Source organism: Pristiophorus japonicus, chromosome 8 (assembly GCF_044704955.1).
Source record: "Pristiophorus japonicus isolate sPriJap1 chromosome 8, sPriJap1.hap1, whole genome shotgun sequence".
NCBI classification, from domain to species: Eukaryota; Metazoa; Chordata; class Chondrichthyes; family Pristiophoridae; genus Pristiophorus; species Pristiophorus japonicus.
In genome coordinates, this window is record NC_091984.1 from 222,637,879 (window position 1) to 222,658,700 (window position 20,822).

Below are 20,822 nucleotides of genomic sequence, written 5' to 3' on the forward strand. Positions count from 1 at the left end.
TTAGGACTGGATATTCCATTTTTAGGAATCAACTATACATTAAGATGGGGAGATAGCTAGCATATTCTAGTATGTCAATGGCCACAATCAATAAACAAAATATATTGGAATTTATCTTGTATGCCTAGAGTTTAATGTTGGATGCTGAATTTGTCTTGTTGAGTTGTCTTGGGTTGCCAACCTGAATGATAAAGAAATATTCTGCCAGGTCAGCAGAATAAAGTTCAACATTGGTTGGAAACCATTTAACTGTTGGCTTACCAGAGATGAAGAATTTAAGGGCGTACAACATTGTTTTTGTACCATCACTTATTTTCTTAACTTTGTGCATGCAAAGTCAGCATGATTATATCTGAATGATTATTGCAAGTACCTCTAATAGAAAAATGTGGTTTTGAAATTACAAGTGTACAGTTTCATTTAATGCAAGGTGACATAGCTCAGTTTTAGAATTCAAGTTTCAAGGATTAGACTATGTACAGTCCTTTTGTAGTTGAACAACCAAGCAAACAATAGCATTTATGTGCTCTGTTTTAAAGTCTATTGAATCAATAAAAAGGCTTACGACCTCCTTGTCTGGCTGTGGTTATGCCATTAAGTCATAGTTGAATCTTCTACATCAATCTGCTTATCTCATCCATCAGAGGCAGTCCCTTGGAGTCGAGGAAGACTTGCTTCCACTCTTAATATGAGGTGGGACATTAAGCCTCCCCTTAAATGCATCGATACTATTCGCTCAACCACTCCCTGTGGTAGCGAGTTCCACATTCTCACCACTCTCTGGGTAAAATAATTCCCTGTTGGATATCTTAGTGTATCTGTTATTGATGGCCTCTAGTTTTGCTCTTCCCCACAAGTTTCTTTCTACTCAACATAAAGCCCTGGTCCTCTCTCTTGATATTTTTGCACTGTTTCCCAGACTCCCTGACTGCATCGTTGATGTGTAACTGATTGACATTGTGTGGGAAGATACGAGGGAAGAAGGTGCTCGCTCTTGTGGCTGGGCTGGCGGGCAGTAAGTGCCCGGCTTCCGCTCACGATGGCACGGCTGAGATCGGGAGCTCACCACACACGCCATGCGTCTCGCAAGGGCCCCAGTGCAATAATGGTCAAGGAAAAGGCAAGGGTGACTGCATGATGGAGGAAGTGTGGTGGCACAGAACTGGCGAGGGCGATGCCTTCATCGTGCAGGTAGCCTGTGGTATTGTGGCCCTTGCCGAGCTCTTTAAAATAAATGGGCAGGTTCGCCTGAAGCTGAACTATCAGAACTGGCCCCAGCTCGGGATTTCGGTGCTGGCTCCACACTGAGCGGAAATCAGATCCACGGGGAATTGGAAATCGCACAACTCACTTTTGACAATGACTGAAACAAACATCTCCAATAAAACACAAAACCAAACTTGGAGACAGGCCGACACGGAGTTATTTTATTTAAACACTGTCATGAATCCCATTGTTCCAGATAATTTGCTTACAGATCATTTGCTATAATAAATTTGAACTTTTTCGATGTAGTCCGAGAATTTGTAAAGCGGCTGAAACAAATGCCGTCCCCTCTACAGGGACAACCATGGGCCAGTCTGCAGTTCGCTCACACATTCACTCTATTTCTGTCCTTCGATGGGGCAAAAGCTGGGTTTGATCGTCAGCCCCCTGACCCCTCCTACCCCCACCCCCCGGGTAGGGTTTAGCCCCTTGCAAAACGTGGTAATAGCCCCACTTTCAAATCGCACACATCCAGATATACATGCATGATTCTGCAGGCTTTCCTCGTGCATATTTGAGACTGTAGAGAGGATATTTTTTCTTCTTAATTTTCAGATAATTTCATAGAATCTGACAGCGCAGAAGGAGGCCGTTCGGCCCGGCGTGCCTGTGCCGGCTCTCTGAAAGAGCAGTCCAATTTAGTAATGCCTGTCCGCCCAATCATCATCATCATCACAGGCAGTCTCTTGAAATTGGGGAAGACTTGCTTCCACTCCAAACGTGAGTCCCCAGGTGACTGAACAGCCCAATACGGGGGAACCACAGTCTCCATCACAGGTTGGACAGACAGTCGTTGAAGGAAAGGGTGGGTGGGGAGTCTGGTTTTCCGCGCGCTCTTTCCGCTGCCTGCGCTTGTCCTTTGCATGCTGTCGGCGACGAGACTCGAGGTGCTCAGCACCCTCCCGGATGCCCCCCCCCCTCCACTTATGGCGGTCTTTGGCCAGGGACTCCCAGGTGTCGGTGGGTATGCCGACAAGGAGGCTTTGAGGGTGTCCTTGAAACCTTTTCTCTGCCCACCTGGGACTCGCCTGCTAAAGTTCACCTACTAATGCGATGGCCTCCCACTAACCCTTCAAACTCTGGTGGGGCCAGTGTTGATGGGCACCAATAGCAAGTGGTTGACCATTCTACTGCGGGAGGAAGTGAGTGTTGCACTACACAGAGCGCTTCCTTTCTGAAGGTCCTCAGTAACTCCATCCCAGTCTTTGATTCTTGATTCCTAGAACCATAGAGGGAGACCCTTCATTCCATCATATCCATGCCAGCTCTTTGCAAGTGCAATCCAAAACTAACCCCACTGCCTTGGTCTCTCCCCGTAGCTCTGCATCTTCCTCTGCATCAAATGTTCTCTCTTAGACGGCACAATGGTCTCTGTCACAACTGCCCCCGTTAACAGAGCAAGAAATATCGGCAAAACTCTCAGATCATTTTAAATCAATGACCCCCTCATTACTGACTCTTCAACTTACAAAAACCCTCCTTAATTTTCAAAGCCTCTATTAAATTAATGGTGCAGTGTCACTTAGCAATGCCAAAGGGAACTATTAAAATGCTGTCTTGAGGAGTGGTAGCAAAGAATCAGTCCCATGGGTTATTGGATTGGCCAATGTCCGACCAGAGACACAACAATGCTTCTGATGTTAACGCTCCAGTTTGTAAATTCCTTCAGGCAGATTTTAGCAACTTTTCTTTTTTCAATGCTGTCTCTTCATTTTGTGACCTCATCAACATTCAGCACCTTGCACCCACCTAGTAGGTGCTTCAATGTTTAGCACAGGAAGCAAGTCCATATCACTACTTAAAAAAAACATACGTATACATCACAATTCTGAAAAATGTATCACCTTTATAACATAGATATTTTGCATAGCAACCTGAACTCCACGCCCTTGACAGGCTTAAACCGAATGGAATCAGGACTGCTCGTGGCCAAGGTTTCAGAAGAGCAGAGGGAGCTCGGTAGATCAGGAGATGCTAACTATGCAATGAAAAGCAAACCATGAGTCTATCAACACTTTCCAGAGCTCCGTCATGGCGAGTCCCCAGAGATACATTCACATTAATCAAAGCATGAAACTCAATTCATCAGCTATCCAATTCCTTAAATATTCATGCTTAATTATGTAGAGACCAGGCGGGGAGCCCTGAATCTGGAGGTGAATGGAAAGGTCTAGTGTTCGGTCACAAAGCTGTGAAGGGTAAGGTCGTCATCATCGCTGTCACTGGTTTGCCCAGCGGAGATCTCTTTGAAATCCCTTAACCGTTTTGGCTTCATTTTTTTCCTCAACTTTCTTTCTTCCTCGGGCAGCAGAGCAGAAATGCAGATCAGCTCAGTGCCGTTTGACTGGCTGACCCTGTAGTTCTGTTTCTGGCTAGAGATCTTGATGCAAAGGACTATGGTGCATATCACAAAGATGGTGCAGACCCCTGCCAGAATGGCAATGGTTATGAGACACTGAGTAACTAGGCCAATTTTCCTGGTTGCAGCCTGAGTCGTTAAAAGCTGATTGTAACCTTTGGTGGTTGCTTTGGCGATTTTGCTGACAAAGGAAATGGTTGGCTTCAAGGGGACCGATCCATTTCCTTGTGTTGTAGCCGTCATAGTTGGGGCAGCAGAGGTCACTGGATCGAAGCCTTTAGTTTGCTTCTTTGTAGAAGTTATTTTGCTGGTTGGAGGAGATTGGGTTTGCACCTTTACATCTGGATGGACATATCCACCAATCGCTGAAGTATTGGTAACCGCAGTCGAGGTCCACATGACTTCAAACGTGCCTGTTCCGTTTGTAGTCGAGGCCGATGTGACTTCAGGTGTGCCTGTTCCAATTGTGGTCAAGGCCGATGTAACTTCAGGTGTGCCTGTTCCAATTGTGGTCAAGGCCGATGTGACTTCAGGTGTGCCTGTTCCAATTGTGGTCAAGGCCGATGTAACTTCAGGTGTGCCTGTTCCAATTGTGGTCAAGGCCGATGTAACTTCAGGTGTGCCTGTTCCAATTGTGGTCAAGGCCGATGTGACTTCAGGTGTGCCTGTTCCAATTGTGGTCAAGGCCGATGTAACTTCAGGTGTGCCTGTTCCAATTGTGGTCAAGGCCGATGTGACTTCAGGTGTTCCTGTTCCAATTGTGGTCACGGCCGATGTGACTTCAGGTGTGCCTGTTCCAATTCCAGACTCATTGGTTGCCCAATGCTCAGGTCCATTAGTGGCAGAAGTGTGCTGGCTGGCATCGGTTTCTGCTTCAAGAGCAGGAGAGGTGGACAATTCCATCAAGTGAATACTGGCTTGTTGAGAAGCAGTGAAGTCTTGACTTGTGTCAGACAGATACCCTGTTGTCAGCGGAGTGCCAGTTGTGGAGGTAAGTTGGACGGGGCTTCCAGCTGCATGGGCAAGGGGTGTGCTTGTTGGATAGAGAGGTGGGAGAGTGGCTGAACTCTCAGTGCTGCTTTCAGAGTACTCGCCCAGGTGGTAGGTCACTCCAACGTAAGTTGGTTCCATCGAATCAGATTTCTGCACTGTTTCACTTATGGTCTGCCCCATCACAACCATACCAGCTACAACAGCCAGAAACGCAGGAAGGCTGCACCACATCAGTTGCATGTCTGCAAGAAGCTGTTCCTAAAAACAATATATATTTATATTTAGAATCCCTTCAGTAAAGCAAACTCAAATCTACAACATTAGCACACATGCAGTTTTTATTGTTTTGAACACAGGGTGTAAAAAACAGTTATCTGGTGGACAGTAGTGGAATTTTACAGGAACATAGGAACAGGAGTAGGCACTTAGCCCCTTGAGCCTGTTCTGCCATTCAGTGAGATCCTGGCTGATCTGTGACCTAACTCCATATACCTGCCTTTTCCCCATATCTCTTAATACCTTTGGTTTAAAGAAAAATCTATCAATCTCAGATTTAAAATTAACAATTGATCTAGCATCAATTGCCATTTTCAGAAGAGAGTTCCAAACTTCTATCACCCTATGTGTGTTTCCTAACTTCACTCCTGAAAGGCCTGACATTAACGGGTCTGAGAGCCTGAATTTTGGCCTCCTAAATAGTCTCTCTCTATCTACCCTATCAGTTCCCCTTAATATCTTGAAAACTTCAATCAAATCACCCCTTAACCGTCTAAATTCCAGGGAATACAATCCTAGTTTGTGTAATCTAACTAATTAAATGTAATATCTCCAAATTTGCAGATGACACAAAGCTGGGTGGCAGTGTGAGCTGCGAGGAGGATGCTAAGAGGCTGGCGGGTGACTTGGACAGGTTAGGTGAGGGGGCAAATGCATGGCAGATACAGTATAATGTGGATAAATGTGATGTTATCCACTTTGGTGGCAAAAACAGGAAGGCAGAATATTATCTGAATGGTGACAGATTAGGAAAAGGGGAGGTGCAACGAGACCTGGGTGTCATGGTACATCAGTCATTGAAAGTTGGCATGCAGGTACAGCAGGCAGTGAAGAAGGCAAATGGTATGTTGGCCTTCATAACTCGGGGATTTGAGTATAGAAGCAGGGAGATCTTACTGCAGTTGTACAGAGCCTTGGTGAGGCCACACCTTGAATATTGTGTGCAGTTTTGGTCTCCTAATCTGAAGGACATTCTTGCTATTGAGGGAGTGCAGCGAAGGTTCACCAGACTGATTCCCGGGATGGCAGGACTGACATATGAAAAAAGACTGGATCGACTAGACTTATATTCACTGGAATTTAGAAGAATGAGTGAGGATCTCATAGAAACATATAACATTCTGACGGGTTTGGACAGGTTAGAGTCAGGAAGAATATTCCCGATGTTGGGGAAGTCCAGAACCAGGTGTCACAGTCTAAGGATAAGCGGTAAGCCATTTAGGACCGAGATGAGGAGAAACTTCTTCACTCATAGAATTGTGAACTTGTGGAATTCTCTACCACAGAAAGTTGTTGAGGCCAGTTCATTAGATATATTCAAAAGGGAATTAGATGTGACCCTTACAGCTAAAGGGATTAAGGGGTATAGAGGGAAAGCAGGAATGGGGTACTGAAGTTGAATGATCAGCCATGATCATATTGAATGGTGGTGCAGGCTCGAAGGGCCGAATGGCCTACTCCTGCACCTATTTTCTATGTTTCTATGTTTCTAACCCTTTTGCGTAATTTACCCCTTGGAGAGGTATCATTCTGGTAAATCTATGCTGTACTCCCTCCAAAGCCAGCATTCCCTTAGCCTTTTTGATTATTTTCTGGACCTGTCCATAATATTTGAATGATCTGTGTACACGGACCCCCAATCTCATTGGATCACCACTGCTACAATACCACCATTTTCATGCATGAATGTGATCAATAACTGCAAGGATTCTAAAATAGAACATAGCAAATATTTGTTACAATACCACTGTATTGTTTTCAAAGACATTAAGACTGCCTCACAGATTTGTGTATTAAAAAGAAAACAAGTGAAATGGTGATTGTACTGCTGAAAGTAAAAGCCCAAACAATATTGTAAATCGGAATCCAAGATGGTGTTCATCCCTTTAACTGCACTCTCATCACCTCATGTTCCAGATAACATGGCATTTGATTCACTTTCCCACTGTTAGACCTGCTTTCATTGTGACCGTGTTTCAATACCCGATTCGACAACCAATCAGAACTTAACACAGACCATGGGGCTCAACAAGTTAATTGCTTGATTGATCTTAATCTACTGCTTTATCACACCCCTTAATCCCTTCTCTCTCCAGAGCCGCCTATAGGTTTCCTCGAAACCCATTTATACTGGCTGCAATTTCCATCAAAGCTGTGTATTACACGGGGGTGCAATTTCCATCAAAGCTGTGTATTACACGGGGGTGGGTGGGGGGGAGGTTTGACTGCATTCACTGGAAACTATGATAGGCGATCTATCTCCAGCAGTTTCATGGCAGTGTCAGAGAGAAATAACATGCAGGGGAGACAATTGACGAGACAGTGATTTGAAAACCACATGAAACTGTTGATCTCCCTTCAACGGCCCCTCCCCACACCACTGGGTGACTGAGAAAGAAAGACTTGCACGAAGAGTCAATTCTTTTTGTTTATCCGTTCACGGGATGTGGGCATTGCTGGCAAGGGCGGCATTTATTGCCCATCCCTAATTGCCCTCGAGAAGGTGATGGTGGTGAGCCACTGCCTTGAACCACTGCAGTCCGTGTGGTGAAGATACTCCCATAGTGCTGACTTTGTTGCAGTGGTTTGGTACAACTGAGGGGCTTGCTGGGCCATTTCAGAGGGCAGTTAAAACTCAACCTCATTGCTGTGGGTCTGGAGTCACATATAGGCCAGACTGGGTCAGGGCGGCAGATTTCCTTCCCTCAATGACATTAGTGAACAGTTGAGTTTTTCTGACAATCCGGTAGTTTCATGGTCACCATTACTGATAATAGTTTCTTTAAATTCCAGATTTATTTAATTAACTGAATTTACATTTCCCCCAGCTGCCGTGGTGGGATTTGAACTCACGTCTCCGGATTATTAGTTTGTTTAAATATATCTATAGTATACCATCAAATCCCCTGTGGCATTGCTCATGGTGAGACAAAGGATGTACTATTTTTTATTCCTTGGTCAGAGTTGGATTAACTATCTTGGAGGCACAGAATACAAGAACAGGGAGGTTATGCTAGAACTAAACAAAGCACTAGTTAGGCCACAGCTAGAGTACTGCGTGCAGTTCTGGTCACCACATTACAGGAAAGATGTGATTGCACTAGAGAGGGTGCAGAGGAGATTTACAAAGTTGTTGCCTGGATTGGAGAATTTTAACGATGAGAAAAAATTGGATCAGTTGGGGTTATTTTCTTTGAAACAGAGGAGGCTGAGGAGAGACTTAATTGAGGTGTATAAAATGATGAGGGGCCTAGATAGAATGGATAGGAAGGACTTATTTCCCTTAGCAGAGAGGTCAATAAACAGGAGGCATAGATTTAAAGGAATTGGTAGAAGGATTAAGGGGAAGTTGAGGAGAACTTTTTTCACCCAGAGGGTGGTGGGGTCAGGAACTCACCGCTTGAAAGTGTAATAGAGACAGAAATGCTCAGCACATTTAAAAAATACTTGGATGTGCATTTGAAGTGCTGTAACCTACGGACCAAGAGCTGGAAAGTGGGATTAGGCTGAATAGCTCTTTTGGCCGGCACAGACACAATGGGCCAAACGGCCTCCTTCTGTGCCATTAATTTCTATGATTCTATGGAGCCCTGGCCACAACTCTCCTTTCCATCCATTAAATCACAAATATGGAGTAAAATGTATGAAGAAATAGGGTTGTAGCGTGCTTACACATTGCACGAATAATAAAGCAATTTATATCATAATAAACTATATTTAAATGAAAGCAATGCAGAGGTTTAATCCGCCCCTGCCATGAACCTGTCTAATGGTCCCACTTTTTATACATAGAGCTGTGATTATTTTTCTATATGTGTCCAAGTGATCATTCATGTTATTTTAACGGTTAATTTCTTGACAAATTTGTATTTTTTTAGGCTTTGAATAAGAAATGAAGGTTATTTAAGACTGTGCCTCAGAAGAGCTCTGATTCTTTCACACATAAGAGCGATGAGAAACGGCCATTCGGCCTATGAAGCACATCCATCCAGCAGTCTTCCTCTCCCAGCACAGCAAGTGCCCCCCGTTAATAAGGGGGCACTTGATATATGGTTTTAGACCAAAATAGTTATAGGTGTAGTTAGACCGGCCCTAATGGCCTCGTGTCTCTAACCACACCTCGCAGATCGTTCCATATGTTCATTCTTTCTAATATGTGTTTAAAATGTACTTTGCACTAAATTAAATTCATGTCCACTTGTTTGACCTAGTTTGGTGTACCTTATCTATGCAATTTAACAACAACACAATAGCGCCTTTAACATAGTGAAACATCCCAAGACGCCTCACAGGTATGTTATGAGACAAAAAGAGAAATTAGAACAAGGAGAAGTTAGGGCAGGTGACCAAAAGCTTGGTCAAAGAGGTATGTTTTAAGGAGCGTCTTGAAGGAGAAAAGAGAGGTAGAGAGGTTTAGGCAGGGAGTTCCAGAGCTTGGGGCCTTGGCAACAGAAGGCACGGCCACCAATAGTTGAGTGATTATAATCAGGGATGCTCAAGAGGGTAGAATTTGAGGAGCGCAGACATCTCGGGGGGGGGGGGGGGGTTGTGGGGCCGGAGGAGATTACAGAGCTAGGGAGGGGCGAGGGCCATGGAGGGATTTGAAAACAAGGATGGGAATTTTAAAATCGAGGCGTTGCTTGACCAGGAGACAATGTTGGTCAGCGAGCACAGGGGTGCTGGGTGAGTGGGACTTGGTGCGAGTTAGGACACGGGCAGCTCTGATGCAATGTCTTTGCATATTTATTCGCTTTTTTTTTTACCCATTTACTCAAAAAATTCCGCTTTTACACACAAGGTATCTTCTGTGGATGATTCTGCTTTTAACACATTTGTCAGTTATAAATGTCATGTGGTTTTCCATCAGCCAATTAAAGGCACTGCCATTGATCCTCTGGTCATTTATCAGAGAGGGCCAAATGTATCACCTGCTCACTAGCCAGAAAAGGTGGAGGTTCCCTTATCATTCCTCATAGATCATCCCCTTTAGACTCAGAATAATTCTCGTTGCATTTCTTTGTAACATCAATGACCTAATTAAAGATGAATTTCAGTTGTAGCCGGTAGCATGTTTGGTTTTTACTGGGACGTTATTGCAAGACTTCCTGTTTAGTCAACCCAAACCACAAAAGTGACACATGACAGACAGCGCACTGAAAGTGACATTTTTCATCATTCTCCGAACACCTTCGCTTAAAGAACATCAACATTTGCTCTTGGAATTTTCCAAGTAGCCTTGCTGTTATTTGATTTCACTTCTATTTATTTTGGAACACTTCTGAGGTTTTTTTTGTGACTTCCTCTCAACAACAACTTTCAGTTATATAATGCCTTTAAATGTGAAAAATTGCCCCAAAGTGCTTCACAGCGGTGTCACGATGAAAATGGAATAAAATAAAAGGGGAGGTGCAACGAGATCTGGGTGTCATGGTACATCAGTCATTGAAAGTTGGCATGCAGGTACAGCAGGCAGTAAAGAAATCAAATGGCATGTTGGCCTTCATAGTGAGGGGATTTGAGTATAGGAGCAGAGAGGTCTTACTGCAGTTGTACAGGGCCTTGGTGAGGCCACACCTTGAGTATTGTGTACAGTTTTGGTCTCCTAATAAGAGGAAGGACATTCTTGCTATTGAGGAAGTGTAGCGAAGGTTCACCAGACTGATTCCCGGGATGGCAGGACTGACATATGAAGAAAGACTGGATCGACTAGACTTATATTCACTGGAATTTAGAAGAATGAGAGGGGATCTCATAGAAACATATAAAATTCTGATGGGATTGGACAGGTTAGATGCAGGAAGAACATTCCCGATGTTGGGGAAGTCCAGAACCAGGTGTCACAGTCTAAGGATAAGAGGTAAACCATTTAGGACCGAGACGAGGAGAAACTTCTTCATTCAGAGAATTGTGAACCTGTGGAATTCTCTACCACAGAAAGTTGTTGAGGCCAGTTCGTTAGATATATTCAAAAGGGAGTTAGATGTTGCCCTTACGGCTAAAGGGATCAAGGGGTGTGGAGAGAAAGCAGGAATGGGGTACTGAAGTTGCATGATCAGCCATGATCATATTGAATGGTGGTGCAGGCTCGAAGGGCCGAATGGCCTACTCCTGCACCTATTTTCTATGTTTCTATGAGTCAAAGAAATAGATATGATGAGGGATGGTCACCACAAGTAGGTCAACAAGGTGGGGTTAAAGGAGGAGAGGGTGATGGAAAGTTGAGGGGTTTAAGGTAGAAGGCATAGCCGCCAATGGGTGGGGGGGGGGGGGGCAAAGGTGGATGAAGTATAAAAGTCGGGAAGTCCTGCTACAACTGTACAGGGCCTTGGTGAGACCACACCTAGAGCACTGTGTGCAGTTTTGGACTCCATATTTAAGGAGGGATATACTTGCATTGGAGGCTGTTCAGAGAACGTTCACAAGGTTGATTCCTGAGATGAAGGGGTTGTCTTATGAAGAAAGGTTGAGCAGATTGGGCCTATACTTATTGGAGTTTAGAAGAATGAGAGATGATCTTATTGAAACATATAAGATTCTGAGGGGGCTTGACAGGGTAGATGCAGAGAGGATGTTTCCCCTCTTGGGGGAATCTAGAACTAGGGGCCATAGTTTCAGAATAAGGGGTCGCCCATTAAAATGGAGATGAGGTGGAATTTCTTCTCTCAGAGGGTCGTCAATCTTTGGAATTCTCTACCCCAGAGAGCTGTGGAGGCTGGGTCATTAAATATATTTAAGGTTGAGATAGACATATTTTTGAACGATAAGGGAGTCAAGGGTTATGGGGAGCGGGCAGGAAAGTGGAGCTGAGCTTTGATTTTATTGAATGGCGGAGCAGGCTCAAGGGGCCAAATGGCCTCCTCCTGCTCCTATTTCTTATGATCTTATGTTCTTAAAGGTGGTGTGCACAAGATGCCAGAATAAGAGGAAAGAAGTTCGAGGAGGGGGATGGATTTGTAGAGCTGGTGAGGTTACAGAGATAGGGATGGATGAGGCCATGAAGGAGTTTAAACAGGAGGACAATTCACTTTATCATGGCCTCTAACCTCTATTTAATCTCCTGAGGGAACAGACTGTGTAAATATTCCATGACTCCCCAAAATAATGCAGCAAAACGCATCATTCTTTGCAATTGATTCTTAAAAGCACCAGATTGCTTTCAAGGTATTTGTCCACTGTACAAGCCCTGTGTTTATTGTGATTGTTAATCTGGATGAATTAACATCAGGAAAAAGGGAAAAAAAATATATATATTGAAAGTTAAGAGTTATTGTTTACCCTGAGGTTGCTGCTGCCACGATATTACTTCCCTTTAAACTAATGTCTGCCACTCCGTTGCTCTGATACAAAGTCTTTGCATATTCATTTGTTTATTTTGACCCATTTACTCAGAAAATTCTGCTTTTACACACCAGGTATCTGGTGTGGATGACTCTGCTTTTAACACTTTTGTCAGTTATAAATGTTGTAAATATTTTGACAAACGGAAAGGCCCAGATTGACTCATGTGGTTTTCAATTAGCCAATGAAAGGCACTGCCATTGATCCTCTCTGGTCACGCCCAACCTTTCCGATTGGTTAGCAACTTATTATTTCCTCCTTTAGCCATGAGCTTCCAGCCACAAGTCTCTATCGAGATACTGATCTATCAGACATCTTCTGAAAGGCATCCCACTTTGCCAGCATCACCCACTTCTCCTGTCACACCCTCAAAACGATCCATCAGTTTATTGGGTCACCGTTTGCTTTCATGAACAGGAAGTGATTTCAAGGCTGTAACCCAATCTCATTGCTCAAAGGATGAGTGGGAATGGCTGAAACATGACAATCCTGTGTGGCCTCTCACCTGACATTACAGCCCTGCAATCATTGTCCACTACCAGCTATTCTAAATATACACACTGAGCTGTATGTTAACAAACTTGAAGTTTCTTGTTTTCTCTTTATTCATTCCCTGGGATGCGGGCATCGCTGGCAAAGCCAACATTTATTGACCATCCCTAATTGCCCTTGAAAAGATGGTGGTGAGCCGCCTTTTTGAACCACTGCAGTCCCGTGTGGTGAAGGAAGTCCCACAGTGCTATTAGGGAGAGAGTTCCAGGTTTGACTCAGCGGCGATGAAGGAATGCGATATATTTCCAAGTCAGGGTGGTGTGTGACTTAGAGGGGAACCTGGAGGTGGTGGTGTTTCCATGCGCCTGCTGCTCTTGTCCTTTCAGGTGGGTTTGGGAGGTGCTGCTGAAGAAGACTTGGCGAGTTGCTGCAGTGCATCTTGTAGGCGGTGCACACTGCAGCCATGGTGCGTCGGTGGTGGAGGGAGTGAACGTTGAAGGCAGTGGATACAATTTCCAATCAAGCGGATTGCTTTATCCTGGATGGTGTTGAGCTTCTTGATTTAACTGTAATACCCCTACTTTTTATTCAGTTCAACACGAGTTGCCTGGAACCAGCTGGCCTGAAATGAGGCTGATGCTTTGTTTAGTGCTGCTGTGCCAGCAATAATATTGCAGCGACGTGCTGAACCTCATTGCTTGTGCAAGAGTTAGTTTGTGCAACAGGATTATGTCTGTAGGCAACCTCGATGAGCACAGCTGTCTCATGGAACTGACCCCGGTGGGCACCGGGATATCTGAGCACCATCATTGCCTAAAGCACGTTCCAACAACCATGGTTTAGTGGCTAATGATAAAGGAAAATGGTCAGAGTTGCAGCTAATGGCACGGCCTGGGGGCAAAGTAGCACAAGCAGAAAAGGCTGTGTGTCAAACTTCACTGCTGCTACTCAGAGTCGATCAATGTATGAGATGCTGTTGCTGCTGCAGCAGCTCTTGTGTGGCTACCAAAAATATGGAGATGTTCTTTTATTGGATAGCTCTTTCAAACAGCCGGCACAGGCACAATGGGCTGAAAAACCTCCTTCTGTGCTGTCTGATTCTATGATCTATGAGTCTGTTTTAAGAAAGATTTTTTTTCTGTGTCCAAATGATGATAATAAAGGTTTTGTTTGCAAGGTACTACACAGATTGTGGTAAAATGATTCATTTGTAAGCTCTTTGTTCGCGTGAGTCAATACCAGGTACTTTGGAAAGTTAATTTCACAGTTGGCCTGCAATCTCTTTTCAGATATGAATCGACCTGTTAGACTAGGTCAACTATTCAATGTTGGTTAATGTCGATTGGAAGACCTAGGCTCCTGTGCACTTTCAGCATTTTCTGCCTTTTATTTGAGGTCGGTGTTCTTCGGCAACACTTCCCAACCCACGACTTCCACCACCTAGAAGGACAAGGGCCACAGGCGCATGGGAACACCATCACCTCCAAGTTCCTCTCAGTGGATGAACTGGTAATGTGTAGTGTGATTGTTAAACCTTTGTTAATAAACCAACTTAATAGCAATGTGCTGGTATGAATTCTTAAGCAAAGAACCCATGAAGCAAATACATTACACCCTCCAAGTTACACACCATCCTGACTTGGAAATATATCGTCATTCCTTCATCATCACTGTATTAAAATCGTGGAACTCCCTCCCTAACAGCGCTGTGGAACTACCTTCACTACACGGACTGCAGCGGTTCAAGAAGGCGGCTCACCACCACCTTCTCAAGGGCAATTAGGGATGGGCAATAAATGCTGGCTTTGCCAGCAATGCCCACATCCCATGAAGGAATATAAAAATAAAGTACTCAATGTATTGTCAGACTTCACCTGGGTCCATGTTTAAGTTTATGTTTAAGGCAAGATATGCCAACATTGAGGAATAGAACACTCTCAAGGATATCAGGCATACCCAGGACAGGTCCAGCACAGTTAGGCGCACAGTCTATCTGGAATTTGCAATTAGGTCTAAATTATGGACAGGTTTGTACAGTGGGTCTATGCTCACAAGGGACTAAACTGAAGCTGCCTAAAGACACTTCATGTAAGGTCCTTACAGCTGGTACCATTGGAGACTTTCATACGATTAGTCTGGAATGAATTTTAACCCAGATCCTGGAGGGGAAAGAGTTGAAAGGCACCAGTCCCCCCATGTTTAAAAAAACACATTTATTAAGGAAGCTCTGTCTCCATGCAAAAGTACGTGGAAATCTTTTCTTGTTCATTTTTAAGAATAGGAAACATGTCATTTATGTGAAGCCACTAGGCCTTTGCCCTCCTTTGTGGCTCGGTGTCAAATTTATCTGTTTTGTCTTATAACACTGCTGTGAAGCGCTTTGGGTTGTTTTACTACGTTAAAGGCGCTATATAAATAAAGGTTGTTGTTGTAGGTGAGAAACCATTTCCCAAACCACTTTTCATGGAGTCGGTGCTGCTTTGGATGGTCCGAAGGGCAGGAGTCAGAATTGCTTTGGATGGTCCGAGGGGCAGGAGTCGGTGCTGCTTTAGATGGTCCAAGGGGCAGGAGTCAGAACTGCTTTAGATGGTTCGAGGGGCAGTGATTTCTCCACTAGCCCCCATTACCTGTTCACTGCAGCAGCTAATCGGACCTTGTATGTGATGGAAATGAATAGGAAGGGGGGGGTTGAGCCCCTGGGATTCTATGCTGGAATCAAGCACCCATTTATCTGGAGATTACTGGATGGTTATGGAACAATTTAACAAATCCTCGTGCTGACTGATTGCACAACAATTTCCTCCACCCATCTGTTTGTTCGTTATCTCTGGCTGTCACACAACTTATCTACAAGTGCCATGACTGAGGGGAGAGGGAAGGGGAAAGCAGTGAAATACGTTACATAAAAGCACATAGGTGGAAATCGAAGTTCTGTTCCGAAAGACTCCTACCTGCACGTGCAAGATCTTTCTTGCTGTCCCTACCCCACTGGACCAATGAATTTTCAGTTGTTTACCACAAGTTAGTATTTTACATTTGATTTGGGTGAATGTTTGATGGTAAAAATAGAAGTTGGTTAGTTGAAGCACCATGTATATGCACTGCTTGAAAGCTCACGCTACAATAATACACCAGCTTCTTAGACGTTCTGATTTGTTCTAACATTAACGATTCAAAAGTACAATTGAGAATACGAGAACTCACTGTGCCGTGGTGGAGAAGATGATGATAATAACCTCTTTCCGATAACAATGGAGCAAGGAATGGCTCATATAATCCAGCCTCTGCCCTGCGATACCTCCAGCTGATAATGTTTCTTATAGGTTATTAAAAATAAATTGTTTTAGTTGAAAGCATTTGAAGCCGAACTCGACCACGAAAAGCTACCACAAAATTTCATGCGCCATTGGCTTTCAAAACGACCTGCTCGACAGAACAGCAGGAAGTGTGTCAGAATGGGGTTGGAAGAGAAGTTGAGGTTTTGTGAGTCACTTACAGGCAAAGTCACATAAATGCTTGGTTTCTCAGTCTTTACATAGAATTTACAGCACAGAAATAGGCCATTCGATGTTTATGCCCCACACCCTACCAGCAAATCCTTCCATTCTTTTTTCCCTCATGCACATCAACACTATTTGTCTCAGTTCTCTCTCTGGATAAATACGTTTCTTCTGCATTCCTTATTGGATTTATTAGTGACTATCTTATATTTATAGTTTTGGAATTCCCCACAAGTGGAAACATCTTCTCTCCTTCTACCCTATCAAACCCCTTCTTAACTTTAAAGACCTCTATCACGTCACCCCTCAGCCTTCATTTTTCGAGAGAAAAGAGCCCCAATCAGTTCGATCTTTTCTGATAGTTAAAACCTCTCCATTCTGATATCACTCTTGTAAATCTTTTTTTGCATCTTCCACATCCTTTTTGTAATGTGGAGCCCAGAACCGGTGCACAGTGCTCAAAGTGTGATCCAAGCTGTAAAGTCCTTACACTACAATATCAAACCACATGAGGCACATTCTGGGGACAAGGTCACTCTGTGACCTTAACTCTTTATTTACAGGACCCTGCGTGGGACCTCCCTTTTTATACATGTGTGATTAGGTAAGGAGTGTTTCCCACAAGTTCATCCCTTGTGATCAAGATGTGCATCTAGGTTGAGTGTATACAGTAATACAGTGGTGTTAACATTGTGGTTACACACATTACACAAGCAAGGTTCAATACAAGTTTAACATAACTTCTCTGCTTTTCAATTCTATTCCTCTAGAAATGAACCCCAGTGCTTTGTTTGTATTTTTATGGAAACCTACGTCGCTACTTTGGACGATTTGTGAATCTTTACCTCTGGTTCCATTTGCTGCTCCACCACATAGAAACATAGAAAATAGGTGCAGGAGTAGGCCCTTCGAGCCTGCACCGCCATTCAATGAGTTCATGACTGAACATGCAACTTCAGTACCCCATTCCTGCTTTCTCGCCATACCCCTTGATCCCCCTAGTAGTAACATTTAAATTCTTATTTTCCAAGGGGTATATGGCTTTCTTATTCCTCCTACCAAAATGCACCACTTATTGAGATTGAAATTAATTTGCCATTTACACGCCTATTCTGCAAGTTTATTAACATTCCTTGTATTTTGTTGTAGTCTTCCTCAGTGTTAACTATACCCCACAATTTGGTGTAATGTGCAAATTTTGAAATTGTACATCCGATTCTGTAGTCCAGATTGTTTATGTAAATGGTGAAAAGCAGTGGTCCCAGCACCGAGCCCCATGGAATGCCACTTCCCACCTTCTGCCAGTCTGAGTAACCACCTTTCATCGTAGGCAGTCCCTCGAAACGAGGATGACTTGCTTCCATGCCAAAAAAAAAGGATGAGTTCACAGGTGTTTCGAATGAACAACCTGAACTACATCCTCAAGGGAGGAAGATCTGTGCATGGATTTTTTTAACGTGGGGTGGCCGTTGCACACCAGCCATCACATGGGCTTGGCAGAGCTAGGTCTTGGTCCAGTGGCAAGGATTACCCAAGACGACTGGAGACCAGCTCTGCTGCACCACCTAGCGCACACACATATCGCAGTGTGGGCTGGCCCGTGCTGCCTCTGACCCCTGGCCCCGAACTCACACCTCCCCAGGGCCTCGACCACATCCCACCACAGTCACTCGTCGCTCCTTCGCCCCGATCTCGCCGCTCCTGCTGTATCTGCCCACGCCCCAATCACCAACCTGGACCTTGCTGACGTCACTCTTCACTGCTGTTGCCCTCCTGCACCAGCTCGCGCTGTACCTTGCCGTGGTATGCCTCCACACTGCTCATGGCTGCTGCTCGCCACTCCTTTTATGGCCCCGACTTGCCGCTGATGGTCTCTCACAGGTCGGAGCCTCCTTTAACCACCCCTCACTATCTGTTTTCTGTTCTGTAGCCAGCTTGCTATGCATTCTGCCACTTGCCCCCTGACTCCACATGCTCTGACCTTAGTCATGAGTCGATTATGTGGTTTCTTGTCTCAAAATCATTGAGGCGCCAGGCTCCTGCCAATGTTACTGTGGAGCTAGTTTCTAGGACGTTAATTAGAATCAGCTCTTCTGATTTCTCACTTCCTCTCTCTTGCTGGTTTTAGAGAGTGTGGTTGAAACTGGGTGGCCAACGTGTGGGGAACAGCGAGCGTGAATCTATGCCCTCCCTCTGTGTACCAGCTTGCTGCCCCACTGTTCCCTATTGGTAATGCGTTGGACCAATTCATATTGAATGCTGCACTAGTGCCAGTGCATTTCTGTAAAGAGACTAAGATCGAGGCTCATGGCCTGGCACTGAACTCTCATTGCAACTTCAGGATTTCTCAGAAAACCATAGCGCAAGTATTGAAACTTGATACGCATCGAGATTCTTAAATCTCAGCCAGTTAAGAAGCCATTCACAAAGCAGCAGGGTGACCAAGGCAGTTGGTGCTTCAAAATCCCAGTGCCAGTGAGTGTCTGGTCTTGGCCTTGCTGTCAATAGGAGGTACAGAGCAAATACATGATACTCCTGCACAAGAGGATAGTAGCAGAGGCCTGGCATCAGGCCATGCCCATCGTCCCGTGCAGTGGAACAATGTGTGGTCCACTGAGGGATTTTTAAGAGACAAAGCAAAACCATTTAAATGGACCAAAGTGCGCACTAAATGCTCCCCTCCCAGCCATCACTGTGAAAATAGACTGGGTCTTACAGAGGATTAGACATTGCCATTTCACCATCGGACCCTGGGTCTAAACTCAACCCTAGACTGGGGCTGAAAGTCAACAATTCCCTGTGACTATAAGTGGGATGGGGAGGAGGGGAATTGGGTAGCGACCTGTTTGGGGGCGCTGACAGCGGCAAGGCGGGATTTCCTGTGGCAGGCGTGGAAATCCCGCCCCGCGACCTAAGTCCGGCTTACTGCCCCCGAGAGCAAGTGGAATGCAAAGTAACCCGCTCCACTTGCTCTGTGGGGCGTAAGTGGGCCGGAAGGAATCCGAGAGGGGCGCAGCGCTACACGGTGGGACGTGCAGCGCTGCACCCGTAGACAGGGTCCTCCCCTTCAGCCAAGCTGCCGACTCTGTGGGTCCCTACCCAGACCACCAGGGAGCGTGATGCCGTGGCATTAGCCCAGCACACAAGCGTAGTGCCGGGCTGCCAGATCGTGACACGGAGCACACGATCCAATATCCAGCAGGCCGCGACTGGTAAGTCAGACGATTTTTTTTTCAAAGCGCCACCACCCCTTTAAATTTTGCCACACAAGCGCCCTGTGCAGCTTCAGGGAGTGCTACAGATGCCCCGAATTTCTCCCTCCAAGAGTTTATGGGAAACGATTCTGGGATATTTCAACCGATCTCAATGATGGTCAACATGAGTCCAACCCTTAGTGTTAGAATGCTCTAGTAATTGGGACTAGATTGTCAGTCCTCCTCTGAGAAACCAGAAAAGGCAAGGAAGGGTAATGGATATATGGTGTGCATTAGAGGGGTTCTTCTCAGGCTGCGATGAAGCAGAATGAGCTCCAATCTGGCAATAACATTTGCTGTACTGGACGGAGTGCTCGATACTAGCAGTGAATGGTCCATTCAAGAGCACCAACATAGTTCATTTTCATTAATGCCAAAAAATAATCTTCCTCTTAGGCAGTTCCCGGAGTCGAGGATGACTTGCTTCCACACTAGAAATGAGTTCTCAGGTGACTGATGAGTCCAATGCGGGACCTACAGTCTCTGTCACAGGTGGGACAGACGGTGGTTGAAAGAATGGGTGGGTGGGGTGCTTGGGTTGCCCTGCGCTCCTTACGCTGTCTACGCTTGGCTTCAGCGTGCTCCTGGCGAAGAGACTCGAGGTGTTCATCTCTTTCCCGGATGCTTCTCCTCCATTTCGAGTGGTTTTGGGCCAGGGATTCCCAGATGTTGCACTTTTTCAAGGAGGCTTTGAGGGTGTCCTTGAACTGCTTCCTCTGCCCACCTGGGGCTCGCTCCGAGCAGAGCGCTTGTTTTGGGAGTCTCATATCGGGCCCACGGACGATGTGGCCCATCCAATGGAGCTGATTGAGCATGGTCAATGCTTCGATGCTGGTGATGTTGGCCTGAGCGAGAACACGGACGTTGGTGCACCTATCCTGCCAATGGATTTGCAGGATCTTTCGGAGGCAGCGTTGGTGGTACTTCTCCAGTGCTTTGAGGTGTCTGCTGTACATAGTCCATGTCTCTGAGGCTTTTAGGAGGGCGGGTATCACTACTGCTCTGTAGACCATGAGCTTAGTGCCAGGTTTGAGGTCCTGGTCTTCAAACACTCTCTTCCTCAGACGACCAAGGGATGCACTAGCACACTGGAGGTGGTGTTGGACTTCATCATCAACGTCTGCCCGTGTCAGTAGGCTCACGAGGTATGGAAAATGGTCCACGCTGTCTGAGGTCTCGTCTTGGATTTTAATAATCAGGGGGCAGTGGTGTGTGGCGGGAGCAGGTTGGTAGAGGATGTTTGTCTTACAGATGTTTAGTGTAAGACCCATGCTCTCGTATGCTTCGGTGAAGATGTTGACGATGGCTTGGAGTTCGGCCTCCGAGTGTGCGCAGACGCAAGCG

General features: G+C 45.3%; 1 protein-coding gene across 1 annotated transcript; it reads right to left on the bottom strand.

Moving 5' to 3' along the window:
• Positions 1 to 1,696: 1,696 nt before the first annotated feature.
• Positions 1,697 to 16,121, bottom strand: LOC139269024 (P-selectin glycoprotein ligand 1-like). Its single transcript, XM_070887962.1, has 2 exons — positions 15,929 to 16,121; positions 1,697 to 4,876 (listed from the first exon to the last, which is right to left on the bottom strand). Exon 2 carries the CDS (start codon positions 4,856 to 4,858, stop codon positions 3,437 to 3,439), a length of 1,422 nt encoding a protein of 473 aa, XP_070744063.1. The 5' UTR covers positions 4,859 to 4,876; positions 15,929 to 16,121; the 3' UTR covers positions 1,697 to 3,436.
• Positions 16,122 to 20,822: the final 4,701 nt, after the last annotated feature.

Coding starts and splice junctions, on each gene's coding strand:
- LOC139269024 (XM_070887962.1), bottom strand. CDS start 4,858: ATGCAACTGATGTGGTGCAGCCTTCCTGCGTTTCTGGCTGTTGTAGCT.